At 32.2% G+C, this 14,748-nt stretch overlaps 2 protein-coding genes across 4 annotated transcripts; one reads left to right on the forward strand and one right to left on the reverse strand.

The window, feature by feature from the left end:
• Positions 1-3,944: 3,944 nt before the first annotated feature.
• Positions 3,945-7,263, forward strand: LOC25488374 (26S proteasome non-ATPase regulatory subunit 9). Of its 3 annotated transcripts, none has more exons than XM_013608584.3 (4): positions 3,945-4,186; positions 4,267-4,420; positions 4,918-5,281; positions 7,028-7,263. In XM_013608584.3, the coding sequence occupies exons 1-4, from the start codon at positions 4,043-4,045 to the stop codon at positions 7,047-7,049; spliced, it is 684 nt and encodes a 227-aa protein (XP_013464038.1). In that variant the 5' UTR covers positions 3,945-4,042; the 3' UTR covers positions 7,050-7,263. The 3 variants fall into 3 exon arrangements, with proteins under 3 accessions (XP_013464038.1, XP_013464040.1, XP_013464039.1); XM_013608586.3 differs by having other exon boundaries at positions 4,960-5,281; XM_013608585.3 differs by having other exon boundaries at positions 3,948-4,186; positions 4,936-5,281.
• Positions 7,264-8,842: 1,579 nt separating this feature from the next.
• LOC25488375 (omega-6 fatty acid desaturase, chloroplastic) lies at positions 8,843-14,748 on the reverse strand. The gene is made up of 10 exons (XM_013608587.3): positions 14,704-14,748; positions 14,213-14,276; positions 13,769-14,010; positions 13,314-13,457; positions 13,082-13,233; positions 10,947-11,069; positions 10,676-10,853; positions 9,847-9,965; positions 9,622-9,736; positions 8,843-9,086 (listed from the first exon to the last, which is right to left on the reverse strand). Exons 1-10 carry the CDS (start codon positions 14,746-14,748, stop codon positions 8,925-8,927), a joined length of 1,344 nt encoding a protein of 447 aa, XP_013464041.1. The 3' UTR covers positions 8,843-8,924.

The raw sequence follows: 14,748 nt of genomic DNA on the forward strand, positions 1-14,748 counted from the left end.
ATGTGAGTTTGTTCACAGATTCATCCTTTTTGTTTTTAGCGAATTTGGATTTGTATTGTATCGATGTACTCTATCAATTTGAATGAATGAATATCGTTTATTTTTGTCAAAAAAAAAAAAAACTTATATGATAACTATAATTAACAAAGAAAATGATGTATTCGCACAAAAATCAAAGCTATAAAGAAAAAAAAGTAAAAACATAATGTGAGTAAGAAAAAGAAAGTTATTATAAAAGTCGTCGAAAAATATTGGACAAATATTATTTCTCTAAATTTGTATCATGTGAAAATTTGCATGTACTAAGACAATTCAAGTAGTAGTTGTATTAAAATTTGTGTATTTTATATTAAATAAATATATAATTTTTTAATAAATAATTGTTTTTTTCAATAAAAAAAAAAAACGGTTATTTTTAATTGTCTTAACATGTGTACATCTTCCCTAAAAAAAAAAGTGCACATTTGCAATAATATTGCATGTGTTAGACAAATCTATTGACAAAATATATTATTAATGCATTATATTAAACCGTTTTTGAAATGACAGTTTAAATTAAACCTTTAAAAATTAAAAAAACAAATAATTAAAAATCTTGTATAGACAAGGTTGAGATTGACATCTTCTAGCCCACTTTCTTTGAAAACAACCTCAAAAACAGGCAAGGCCCTGTCATCATATTGATGCGGATTCTTTGAGTCTTTGAGGGAACAACCAATCTTTAATTTGCGAAACATCCATGTCTGACAGTGATATCAGGTTCTGTGAACTCTTCTTACCCATCTCGACATGAAACATGGATGAGGAAAATGAATCTAACATAGTCAAATCCATCCTTACCTGGCAGTGATATCAGGTTATGCGAACTCTTCTTACCTATCTCAACTTGAAACATGGATGAAGAAAATGAATCTGGCTTAGTCAAATTCATCCTTCCAAAATAATCCAATTGAAAAGGTGTAAGTATTTGGTAAAAAGAGGGGTTATAGCAAGTTTAGTCTAGGCTGATATTTTATGAAAATGACAATCAGGTCAGAAGAAAATGCAGCGGCGCCTTATTCAGCCAATCATTACATCAAGATAAAATCAAAATAAATCAAAACTAGATTACATTTGATAGCAAAACTTACACTCTCCCACTACAACAACTAAAAATGAATATCGTCGTCGCAAATTAGCATACAAGGAACCATAAAGACCTTATACAACGCTAGGAAAGGGATCCTACCCCTCTCCATATCATTCCTAAATATACATCTAGTCATGTCAAATGTCCATGTTCTTGTCATTCCTAGGAAGAAAAAAAAAACTTGAAGCAAATAGAGATATAGTCACCAGTCACTTGAGAATGACTGTGAGAAAGTTGAAGAGAGTAAACTACAAGCTTCCTAAACACCACTCAGAGCTTCACTATAAGAGAACAAGATCGTAAAAAACGGGGAAATGTGTCTAGAGTTTTAGAGAAGGAAAGAAGAAGTTGAAGAAGCAAAAAAATTGAAAAGTACCTTCAAAGTAAAACCAAAACCACTTTGAAGGTGAGAAAAACACAAGAAAATGTGGATTTGAATTGTATTGGTCTCATTTTTTTGGATATATTTTCAATTGATAAAACAGTTGCTGAATGTAAATAGATAAGGGAGAAGTGATGACACAAAGTATTTATCTTGGTTCACCTCATAATATGGGGTTACGTCCAGTTCCCTTGCACTTCCAAGGGATTTATCTACTATAATTAAATCATGATTACAACGATAATACAAAGACAACCTAGTATTAAATTTCCTTACTTCAACTTAAAGGACTTCCTAATCTCAATCGAGATATTTACAACAATGATAACAAAACATATTGTGTTTACACAAACTCTGAGTAGTAAACATATTTAAGCTCAATGCATTTTAAGTGTATTAATGAACGGATTTAGACAAGTATATCAAATCGTTTATCAAATAATAAAGTGTAAGTAGAGTATCGCATCCACAAGGATTGTCGTTCCAACTAGACAATTCACGTTACTTATTTGGGAACAATGGAACAATAATAAATCAAAGATAAATGGGAGTTTTGAAATTTAATTTGTTTGCTCAAAGCGAGAATTTGGAAGTAACATGTTTTGATTGCAAGATGTTAGCGGCGGTTATGATTCTTCGAATTCCCTCTATTCATTTGTTAGAATTAATTTTGGTCAAGCATTATTCAAATATTTAGTTTATGCCTTCTATTTAAGTGATGAGTTCGTGGGGTTTTATTTTCCTTCTAGTTGTCGAGTTGTGTATGGCCTTACTCTCTCAGAGGTCTGGTTTTATTCCCCTCCAGTTGTTGAGTTACAACCATTACACCTAAGGCTCTGTTTAAGCACTTATTTATCGGTCAAAATCAATGTGTTTATAAGAAAAATAATTATTGTCGCCATTAATGAACTATTTTAACGTCGAATATTATTTTGACCAATGTAGTGTACAATCAAAGATGATTTTAAAAATTTGATATATTGGTAAATTATTGCAAATAATCGTTACATATTTACACATTGATAAATTATTGGGAATTGTCTTTTTATGGTTGCCAAGGAGATCATAAAAAAATAAAAATTTCTCGGAGACTCAACTCCGGGAAGGTGGTAGAATAAAAGAGATTTGTATGATAAACTAGAATTCATATGATAAAGTTATCAAAATAAATAAAGAATCACACTCAACAAAATTCTTCTTCTTCTTCCCCTATTATCTTTTTTCTTACAATACAGCATCCTCAATAGGATTGTCGTATTTTTCGGAAAAAAATAAATATCAATCCGCATTGAATTTGAGTTTCGATTTAAAATGAAATTTACTTGAAGAGTAACTCTATTTTTTTTTAATACGGTAGTAGGAGTTCTAGTGATTGACTTGCTTTTTTCATATTTTTTTTTCATTATTAACAAAAGGTAGTGAATTAACAAAGATAAAATACGAGCTTGTTTTATGTTGTTGTTTCAAGGTTGATAATTACATATTCCACGGTTCTGTGAGTATAGCTCAATTGGCAGGGACATGCATTATTATATGGAAGGGTCAGGGTTCGAACCACGGACACCACACTTACTCGCTTTGAAAAAGGTGAATTCTAGCCACTGGACTACCAGAAAAAGAATTTTTTTTTTTTTTTTTTTTTTACATATTCCACATTAAAATTACTATTTGCCCAAAAATAGTTTATTTCAAAAATACTCGTTTGATAATGGTCTCTTACCTCGAGCTTATAGTTTATTTCACGAGCTTATAAGCTATTTTTCAGAAACTATTCCAAGTAGCGTTTGAGCTTATAGCTTATAGCTTATCATCTTTTCTTCCATTTATACCCTTATTATTTTATCTAAAAACCATTTATACCCTTATTATTGTAATAAATACCATAACTTAAAAAAGTCTTGTTAGATTTAAACGAATATAATTTATACTCTACATTTAAAAGAATATAACCTTTGGTTAAAAAAAACTTGCATCATAGAATGTAACATTTGTGTTTTTAATCTTTTATCATGACTACAGAATTTTTATACAATTGTGTTAGATTTTGCTAAAATAAAACACAACAGTGCTACGTATATATACAATTATAATTTTTTCTTTTTGAGAAGAAATATACAATTGTTTTTTATTTTATTTTAAAAATAAATTTTTATAAATTATAAAAACTGAAAAAAAGAATAAATTTAAAATAAAACTTAAAAAACATGTACTAAATTAAAACAATTAAATTATCAATTGTCCTTTTAAGTCATTTTATCTTTATTAGTTAGTTAAACCTCTAATTTTACCAAACATTTTAATTAGCTTATCAGCTATCAACTAAAAATTATAAACTATCAGTTAGCTTTTAAGCTATTCGCTATTTTTTACATATTCCACGTTAAAATGACTATTTGCCGAAAGAAGAAAAAAAAAATAAATAAACGAAAATAAAAACAAAAGGAACGCAAGAGTAAAAGAGAGAGGAAGGTTAAATGAAAAGTTAGGGTTTGGCACAGCAGCATAGCAGAGCAAAGCAGAGTAGAAGAAGAATGGTGGGAACGAACGTGAAAGCAGAAACAAAATCTCTAATGGATAAGCGGAGTGCGTTAGAGTCTGAAATGAACTCAATCATCGCTCGTCTTTCTCAATTCCCTGGCGCCCCTGGACTTTCCGGCAATCTAATTGATTCTGAGGTTTGTTTCCTCTTTTCTTTATTCCATTTAAATATCCTTCTTCTTTCAATCCATCCATCATAATTCATAACTCTCTCTAGGGTTTTCCTCGTTCCGATATCGACGTTCCACTTGTTCGAGCTGAACGACGTCGTCTTGCTGAGCTGCGTAATGACTACACCGACGTAACTGATAAGATTAATCAAAATATACACATTTTGCATTCCACAAGACTTGGAAATCATAAAAATTCAGGTTGGTTTACTTCTCAAACTTATGAAGCACGGACACGAACACTAGACAGAAGCACAGTCACTGCAGTCACTGACACTGACACCGATAATAATTTCAGAAAATCAAATAATTCAATCTAATAATAGGTGTTAGTGTCGGATACGGGACACACCTAATGCGTGAAGTGTCTGTGCTTCATAGTCTCAAACTCTTCTTGCTGATATTTAACAATAAGATCAGATTCAAGATTTAGTAAATAGGTCTATGGACAAAGCGATTGCTCGTAAAAGATGCCAAAATCTGATTGTGAAGTTTTTTGCACCGCCTTTCAATAATAAGTACAGCATAACAAAAGATGATAATTCGCTGTTGCATTTTATTACTGAAGTAATCAAATTTCAGTTTTTGCGTAAATATTGTTTGCCGAATCGTGAACTTCTGTATTAACTTTTCATGATATTAAATATTAATATCATATTATTTGTTATGTTATGTTGAATGTTTGCTTTTCCGCTAAGACAATGATGATGGCTCAGACATGCAGACCTCATCTACTGCAGAAACTGTTGCATCAACACCATCACAGAATGTCCTTGTGAGTCTTTCCCCCAACTCGATGGACGTGGATGTCTTGGTTAGTAGACCTTTTGCAGTGGTTGACGAGATATCAGATGCATCACCAGCGGTAGAGGATGGCTTACAACTTGGAGATCAAATATTGAAATTTGGCAATGTCGAAGCGGGTGAAAATTTGCTTCATAGGTTGGCTTCCGAGGCCCAGTCGAGCATGGGTCAAACAGTACCTGTTGTCATCATGAGGCAAGGCACAGTGATCAACTTAACTGTCACACCTAGAACTTGGCAAGGCAGAGGTTTACTGGGGTATGCTTCCTGTCCCAATTATTTTGTTATTTGTTATCTTGTGTGCTTATAGTTATAGTATCCTTTCAGTTTTGTTTAGAATGTAAGTAAAAATAACTAAACATTAAATGCGATTGTTTTAACTTTTCCCTTTTCCCTGTCTAACCCAATCCCAATACTCTGATGATCCATTTATTCTACATAAAAATCTTGTCAATATTTATAAAATCATCAGTATTTTCTCTGTCAATTTGATAAATCATTATCTTAGGGTGTTTAGAATGATTTGAGAAGTTTGATGTATTAAACATTTTTTCTTCTAAACTTAACAGTTATTTATCTGATTCTGATAGGAAGCCGAATTAAAAGATAAAACAAAGAGTAGTATTTATTCATTGAAATAGAAAATATTACAGAAGATTGACCCCTGTAATCCCAGAGCAAATGCTACTTCAGAGTGCTAACAATGCATCTCTGCCTTCCTAATTCTTTAGTCTAATTTTCCTGAATCATGTCTACAGTTGTGGCCGAATGGCCTTATTTATAATACTAGAAATAAACTGCCTATAAACTGATCCTAATCAATACAAATAACTGCATATTAAACAAACTTCCTAAGTGCTCCTAACCAATACAAATGACTGCATACTAAATAACTGCCCAACTACTCTCAGACACTTTTGGGTTTAGCAACTGCATCAGGCATAAGCAGTTACCGTATCAATACCAACTGATACCTAACAGATTTTTACAGCAATAGCTTCCTTTAGCTGATGTTTCTTTTGTCTTAATGTTACCTCTTGATCTACTTCTCTTTAAAGGTGTACTTGATTTTATACTTCTAATATTTTTACTTTTGGTTGCAAATGGAGGTCTAGTAGTATAGAGTGGGAAGTGCTAAAAAGTGCAGTAAGGCAGCGATTAATCAAATAGTTCAAGAAAGTTCCTGTCATATTTAGTATCTGATTTTTTTTTCTCTAATAAATTTTAGCTCGAATGGTTTGTAGAGGAACCCTACCTTCTCTAATCCATTCGACACGTGCAATTTATTTTCTGTCGATACGTCTCGTACTTGAGCTCCTTTTGTACTTGCCCGTTCAACTAATTCAATAGCTTTTTGGATATTTCCAGAAAATATTTATAATTCGATTTTATTTTTCCTTTTCTAATTGGACCAATCCGCCTACTGGACTTCTTATATTGAAAGTGATTGGTGTTCCTATTCCAACGAGACTATTCCATACCATTATGGAAGAAGATGCGGGTAAAATATGCACTTTTTTGGGAATAAAAAAAATTGATCTACTTTGAAAATTTTGGTATTTTGGCTTTAATTCTTTGATTCCTCAATACTCAATGAAAACTTCTTTTTGAAAAATGGAATGAATTTCTATAGTTCTATATTTACTAATTCCTGAATTCCGTCTTCTGTGAATATTATTTTTTGAGACGTCATTTTACTTGTAACTTATGGTCACTTCATCTTAGGGTGAGCATTGTTCTCAATCCTGAAATCACTCTGTCTAGACCCTAATCCAGTTAACACTAATTTTGGTTAATGTCATTGATGATTAACATGTTCCAGCAGGAAAAGGTTTATATATGAGAACTGTTCTTTGATTTCAGTTCTCAAGTAATTGGTGGTGTGTAATGTTATTATATATCATACTGATATAATAAACTCTGTTCTAATTTAAATTAGTGAAGTTGCTACTGGTGATGCGATATGTTTATATTTATTTGAAATCTTTTTTGTAATGCTTGCAGATGCCATTTTCGGATCTTGTAGATGCTGAGTTGTTCATGTCGTAATGTTGGTGATAGTTTGTTTCTTCTCTGGAATTTGTTCTTGACCTTTTGTAACTTGTCTTTGTACGACTCAGTTTGATTATGTGATAGATAGATATATCAGATAGTAACAGCTGACCTTTGATTATGGTGGTCAATGAACTCAATTATGTGCTATATAGCCTTTTTAGTTTATTTTGATCGTCTTTTGTTAAGAGGCATCTTTTGTTGGATGTGATGTAAAAGATGAGGGAGTAAGAATGGATGGAGCAAAATGTCTCAATGAGCTAATTTTAGATATCCTTTGGATTTAGGCGGAGATAATGTGCTTAATATTTGGATTTAAATATTAGAAGGAAATTAATGTATTGATAAAATTTTGATAAAAAATTATTTGAAATTAGATTGAAAGTTAATTCACACAAAATCAGTGTATATTTAAGTTTTTTGGCGTTAAAGTAATTATAAATGTATAGTAAGAGGGATGATATTTTGACTCCAAGACTAATTTAATATAAATTATAAAAGTTAATTGTGATATTATATAGTTTTTGTAAAAAATATGTATTATATAGTTGTATTAATTTATGTTAATGAATGTTTTCTCAATTTCCAAGAAGTTGATTCACTTTCAAAATTGTGAGTTTAACTTTAACTATCAAATGATCTCTTCGGTGAGTGATTTGTAAGTGTCTTTTGAGTCTACATCTCTGTCTCGATTGTAGTGAGTCTTTGGAGCATACTTTACCTATGCAAAATCTATAAAGATTATCAATGAATATCTATGGTTAGATATGAGCAAAATATTTAAGAATTTCTATATTTCTTTCACCATTTTCATCGTCATCACCGTCTCCATTAGAAAGTATCTATTTGTCAAAATTTGTAATTTTCTCCTATTCTGTTGGTACGAAAGATACCCTAAATATCATATTCACATTAAGCCTCAACACAACACAATTCAATCTTGTCTTAATCCTTTCGTGATTACACCCAATATCAGTCTAAAATCACAACCCTAAACTATTGCCATTCCACCAAACGGTATGTACTTGCGAGGATTATATTTGTCACGATGACAAGCATTATTCTACATTACTACTTCAAAACAATATTGATATATCACTCGTGCCTCATCCCAAATATAATAATTTTGCTTGACGAAATAGTTCTTTCTAAAGGCTATCATTTTTCATGGTTAGCGTTGATAACTCTTTAATCTCAATAGGGATTGTAAGCATTGAGTGTGGAATTCTTCCACCCAATAATAATAGAGTTGTAATTATGTTGGAAGAAACATAAAAAAAAAAAATTAACCTTTAGATCTAATAGTCCTAGACAGTGTTTTACATATAAATGTTTTTCCAGTATAAGAAAAATAAACTATCATTACCAGAAAGAATATACTCCATAATCTAATCATATACACCTCTATGTTTGTTAGTCAACATCAAACATCTGTCTTTGACAATTCAATCTTCGTAATTTACTCATTAACAATAAGCTTCATATTATCCCCGCGAGCTTAACTCAGTTGGTAAAGATATTGCATTTTATATGCAAAGACCGGGGGTTGGCTCTAGCCACTAGGCTACTTAATAAAAAAAACAATAAGCTTCATATTAATCTTTTACTTTTTCGCCAAACAAAGTTTAACTTTCTATTACTTTTTCAATACAATCAAATTATTAATATTATTATTTTACCTAATATTATTCTTTTTGACAATATCAGACCCCCATATTATTATTTATTTAATTCGTAACTACATTACTTAAATCAAATGACATTTTCTATAATGGCAAAATTAACTATCCCTTAACCGTGTACATTCAAACAAAAAATGAAGTAGTAAAAAGGACAAACTTGGACACAATCAAACATATTCAGGCATGGTCTTCCTCAACAGTGTGATTGGACGTGATTCCTTAGGGTCAAGTTCATCAAATGCAACATAATTTCGATCCTTATCATACACATGACATTCAGTCATGATTGTCTTCATCAATCGCCAATTCCAACTAGCCTCGTTCAGATACTGTTCATTCAATACAATATTCAAAACTAAGTTAATTAATGATTAACAACATAATTCACTTTCTTTAGTGATTTTGATCATAATAATTTCAATACTCATGTTATTTTTGTTGTTTAGAGCTAATTGATTATACTTTTTAGGGTTAATAGATCTTTACCTCTGTAATATAGGTCATTTTCGGTTTTCTCCCCTGTAATTTTTTTTTATTTACCCCCTGTAAATTTTTTTTGCTTTGATTTACCCCCTAGTAGGCCAAACAAAAATCAATTTAATTTTTTTTTTCCAAGAAATTTTCTTTTTTGTTTGGCATATTAGGGGGTAAATCAAAATAATTTTCTTTTACAGGAGGTAAATAAAAAAAAAGTTACAAAAGAAAACCGAAAATAACCTATATTATTGGGGATAAATACCTATTAACCCTACTTTTTACGATATCCAAACAATAGTATACATGTAAATTCATATGAGCTGGGTTGCGAATATTTTATTTGTATTATTTCTCTTGATGAAACAAAATAATGATATGATTGATTACCTTTCCCCAATTTTCTTGTAGAGATTTGTGGGCTGCACGTAAGTTATAGCTTGGTATCTTTGGGGATATATGATGAGGAATATGGACATTGATATCATGGCAGAGGATCTCAACCCTGAAAAAGAAAAAATTGCAGGAATGTAACAATTAGTTAGTTTGCCATTATTCATTCAGGACCATATATATTGTGGATCATATGCAATAAAACGAGAAGAGAAATAATACCATTTAGGATAATCACAATGAACAGTTCCATTAAGCTGTGCTTGTGCAGCATTCCAGTCTTGATAGTATTTGAATGGTATGTGTGGTGCCGTGTGATGTACCACAGTGAAAGTACTCATCTATATAAGGAACATTTCTTAGTTTCTTACTTACAATACCATGCTACAGTACTAAAAATTCAGACATGTGATTATAAAGTTAGGAGAATTCTTTCGTACTATAGCAGGGTATTATTGACACCTTGTAGGCAAAATTAATTTCAAACTATTTGAAAATAATTATAAAAAAATGGCACAACATTAAATTAATATGGATATTAGATACAATACAAAACAAAACCCTATGGTTGTAGTGTTCCCCATAAAAGTAAACAAGACATCAATATTTGTAACACGGTGTGGCGTAGAGGAACATGACCCCAACACTCGTAATTTTATTCAATCATTTCTATTTTCTTAAGTAATCATCCGTACATTAGTGTTATGTTTGGTGTTTGTCGCTGCTTTATAGTCTGTCACATTGGGAAGTAAATAAAATTGGACAAACAACAATTTTTGTCGTTGAATATGTGGTGCATTGTCATTATGGTCTATGAATGTATCGAAATTGTAAATACATCTCTTTTGTTAGCAATTTTATGGACTATATTGTCAGACGGAAAACAAGTTTGAGGACTAAATCGACTACTTAAAGATAGATTCGATGACTGAAATGACTAATAAAAGAGACACTCGTGGATGTGTTTGCAATTTCGATACATTCAAGAAACAATGTGATAACGAGTTACACTTCCAATGATCAAAATATCGGCTTGTAAGAATAAAATTACCCAGAAGTGATAACCGAGCCATGGCATGAACCAGTATTTAAGCCATCCTGTGATTCCCGTGGTGTAAATAATCAAAGGCCATCCAACTGCTATAAAAGCAAAAACAGCAGCTATACTTATCTTCACCCTCTTTGCTTCATTTGGTCTGAACTTTTTCAAATCAAAATGCCAAAGAAGCCTGTTATGTTAACATGTACAATGATTAATTAATTGTTCGAAGGTACAATTGAGTTCGAGCAAATATATATGTGACAGATATACAAATACATACCAGTGAGCTATAGACATCCAAGGACGCAATGGACCGTATCCATATACTAACGCTTTCCGCAAAAGCAGATTTGAATCAAAATCTTCTTTCCAAACAGGGTGCCATGCGGTATCTTCATGCAACCTGAAACATTCATTAGGTAGCACACTCTAACAAAACTTTTACATACCAACATATATACATGCTCTCTTTGATAAGAAGTTTTAATTACCTAAAACCTACATACTAGGTGGAGACATAGTTAAGCTAAGTTAGTTGTATATGTACATAATCAGAGCAAATCACAAATATCAGAGTAAGAAGATGAACTGAATGTGAAAACTGATATAATGATTCAATTAGTGCAAGGTTATAGAGATTGTGCTTATATACAGAGAGATCAGTGTCAGCACATGCTAGCTCATCATAACTGTGATAACTAACTAAATGAGCGCGAAATGAAACTGAATTTTCAAATGAAATGAAACTAGTAAATGTGACTTGCACTACAAGCTAAGTAACTTAAGCTTCATATCGAGTACTATCTTCCTCTCTTCTCTTTAACGCTAATACATCACACAACAACAACAAAGGGCAACCCGGTGCACTAAAGCTCTTGCATACGCAGGGTCCGGGAAGGGGTCCCACCATTCGGTGTATTGTACGCATCCTTACCTTGTTTTTTTACACAAGAGGTTGTTTCTAAGACTTGAACCCGTGACCTTCCAGTCACATGACAACAACTTTACCAGTTGCGCCAAGGTTACCCCTCAACAACAATGAAATGCATTAAACACAGGCATACAATTAAGATACAGTAAGCATTAGCATAAGTTTTCTACATTGTCAAAAAGTTGAAACCATTTGAATTCCAACATATAAGAAGGTATGAAATGAGATTTGTATGTTAGAGAGTGTGACGTTCACACTCCTCAACATTTGATTCTCTGCCGATAATCTAGATTTCATTTTAAAATGCTGAGTTCTCGCATGACAGGGTTAAACATACTTTTATGCTTGGAAGAAACTATGAATATCTTTACAACTGAAATAAATCTGAAAGATTTTTTATTTATTAAGAACTGAATCTGTACTTCTGTGTTCTTTGTATTATGTTCATGCAACTATGAAGGAGTAAATGCTTGTGCAGGCACATTCACAATTTTAAGCCTACAATGTAAAGAGGTTTGAAAGCTTGAAAGAGAGTAAAATTCAAAGGGAATCATTGTGATGGGATTCAATTTAGTGTTAGAACTGAAATAATAAATGAAACAGTAAAATTCTAATGAAAATGGAAGATATTACTTCTGAATAATCCAGTTAAAGTTCAAATGGGATATAACTGTTGATTACAATGGACGAATAATGGAAATTGTAAGTGCAGAAAAAGAAAGATAACCTAGGTAAATCGAGACACCTAGAATCTCCCAATGTAACGAGACTACGTACTAAATTCATATGCCTACCCATACTAAACATTCCTTCCCTTGATAACCATCAAATCGACATTCTTTTCCTATGCCATCTGTCCACTAATCACTCGCCTCCTCCGCTAAATCAGTTATAAGATTTTGATTCTTTTCATTACTGTTTTGATTCTCTACAATAATGTTCCAGTTTTTCCTCTTATAGACTCTCAAAACTATCACATTGATTAAAGATGCTGAAAAATGAATACAATGACTCAATTTATAGAGCATATTTAGAAATTGACCAGCTATAAAACTAACAATGAAGCACATATACGGACACAATACAGACACTAACACGCCGGCACCGCTAATAATTTGATAAGATCACATAAGTCAGTGTAATTATAAAGTCTCAGGGTCGTGTTGGTGTCGACATGTGACTGTATTGTCTGAGGAGTGTTTGTGCTTCATAGCTAACTAACCAAGCTACTATCTATTAAACTACTAGCATAATTTTATTCTGCTAATTATCACTATTTGTAACAGAAACAGAAAAAGATAGACAGGAAAAAATCATTTGTTTTATTATTAATGAAATGATTGGATGTTGTGTATTTTTGTGTGCGCGCGCCTAAATAACTTGGATTTGTGGTTGTGACCACACAAGAATTGTTCAGAGTAGTATATTCTTTTTATAAAATGCATGCAGCTAAGATAAGGAAAATAATAGAAAACTCTACTTACATGTTTGTTTTAGCATGATGTCTGTCATGCTTAAATCGCCATGATTCATATGGATAAATTAGCGGTAAAAGGACCAAAGTTCCAACAATATCTTCTACCAATTTATTCTTTGAAAATGCTTTGTGAGCACAATCATGCCCTATAACAAAAAGCTGTGTCGTGGAAAACAAAAAAGAGTACAATTAATATCTGTGGAACTTGCAAAGAATTGATTAATACACATGATACTAACCCCTGTTGCTGCAGTCCCTGTAAACGCCCAAGCGAGAGGAAGCAGATACCAAGGCGCTTTCGAAATCAAAAATATCCCCAATGCATAAGACGTCACTGATATCAAAACTTTTCTCCATGCTTTCATTTCATCTATTTCAAACACCTTTTACCAATACACAAAGAAAAATGAAAAAATGCATGTAACAAATCTATATATACACAATTCTATTTGGAGACGAAAAAATGTCGAGATAATAATACATAAAGCAAAATTTTGAACTGCAGATATAGTCACGATTCTGATTGCACCACGATCTTTGATATTATGTAGAATTGTAGAACTGCAATCTCAAATATCAATCCCAGTTCCAAAATCAAAAAAAAAAGTTCATGTTGGCGTGATCCAGAACATTGTATGGCTCAAACAATTAGTAATAAAAATGCTCGTTGGAAATAGATCTATTCAAGAACAACCTTCTTCGGAAGGGAATTGATGACATCCTTCAAAGTCACATTATCAGGAAGAGGTTCTCCAATTTTCTTAAAACCATATCGTTCGCATATTTGTTTTCGGTATTCACCGGTGCTTTCAGCAGGAGATGGTGCAGCTGGAATTGCCACAGCTTTTATGATGGAAGCTTTTTTCCTATATATTGAAATTCTTTGTTGCCTAAACCCTTTGTTGAAAGAACAGTTCTCGTTTACTTTACATATTCCTGAACAGAATTAGAAATAGTTATTTACAAGGCTCAAAAGTAAAACCATTCATCATAAATGTTGCAAGCATGCATGTAATTTTCTCTTAAATGTTCCTCATAATTTCAAATTTATAAACATGATGTTACTATGATCATTAATTAGTTAACTAGTTAATATGGATAGACAATAACATACATACATATGATGCATGCAGCATACCTGATGTGAACTGGGCTGGAATAATACTGTTCATAATAGGCCTCTTGTGTGAGTCCTGCAAAGCCTAACCATATATAAAACAAGAATAAAACACACCCATCAAATTGTTACCCATAAAAACTCTTAGAAATCGTGGTTGGACCTAACACAACCCCACAAAACTGGCTTGTGAGGTGATGATTGCCCCTACTTATAAACACATTGTCAGACCATCTCTTATCTGATATGAGACTCTTAACACACCCCCTCACAACCAGCATTATGGGGCCTCACCTCACAAGCCGTTTTTCTAAGGATGAATTAGGCCCCAAATTTCAACATGGTATCAGAACTTGTCGAATTCAATAGTCACCTTCACGCACCAAGACTAAAGAGTGTTGGGCGTGAGGGGGTGTAATGGGAAAAATCCAAGTTCCATATCAGATAGATAAGACTCTTAATAGAAACAAACTCTTCAGTCTTCACACACAAAGAGATAATAAAGTTGAAACCTTGGAGAGGAGTGAGGAATCGGCAAGATTAAGCATGCAAGACAT

This window comes from Medicago truncatula, chromosome 2, assembly GCF_003473485.1.
Source record: "Medicago truncatula cultivar Jemalong A17 chromosome 2, MtrunA17r5.0-ANR, whole genome shotgun sequence".
NCBI lineage: Eukaryota > Viridiplantae > Streptophyta > Magnoliopsida > Fabales > Fabaceae > Medicago > Medicago truncatula.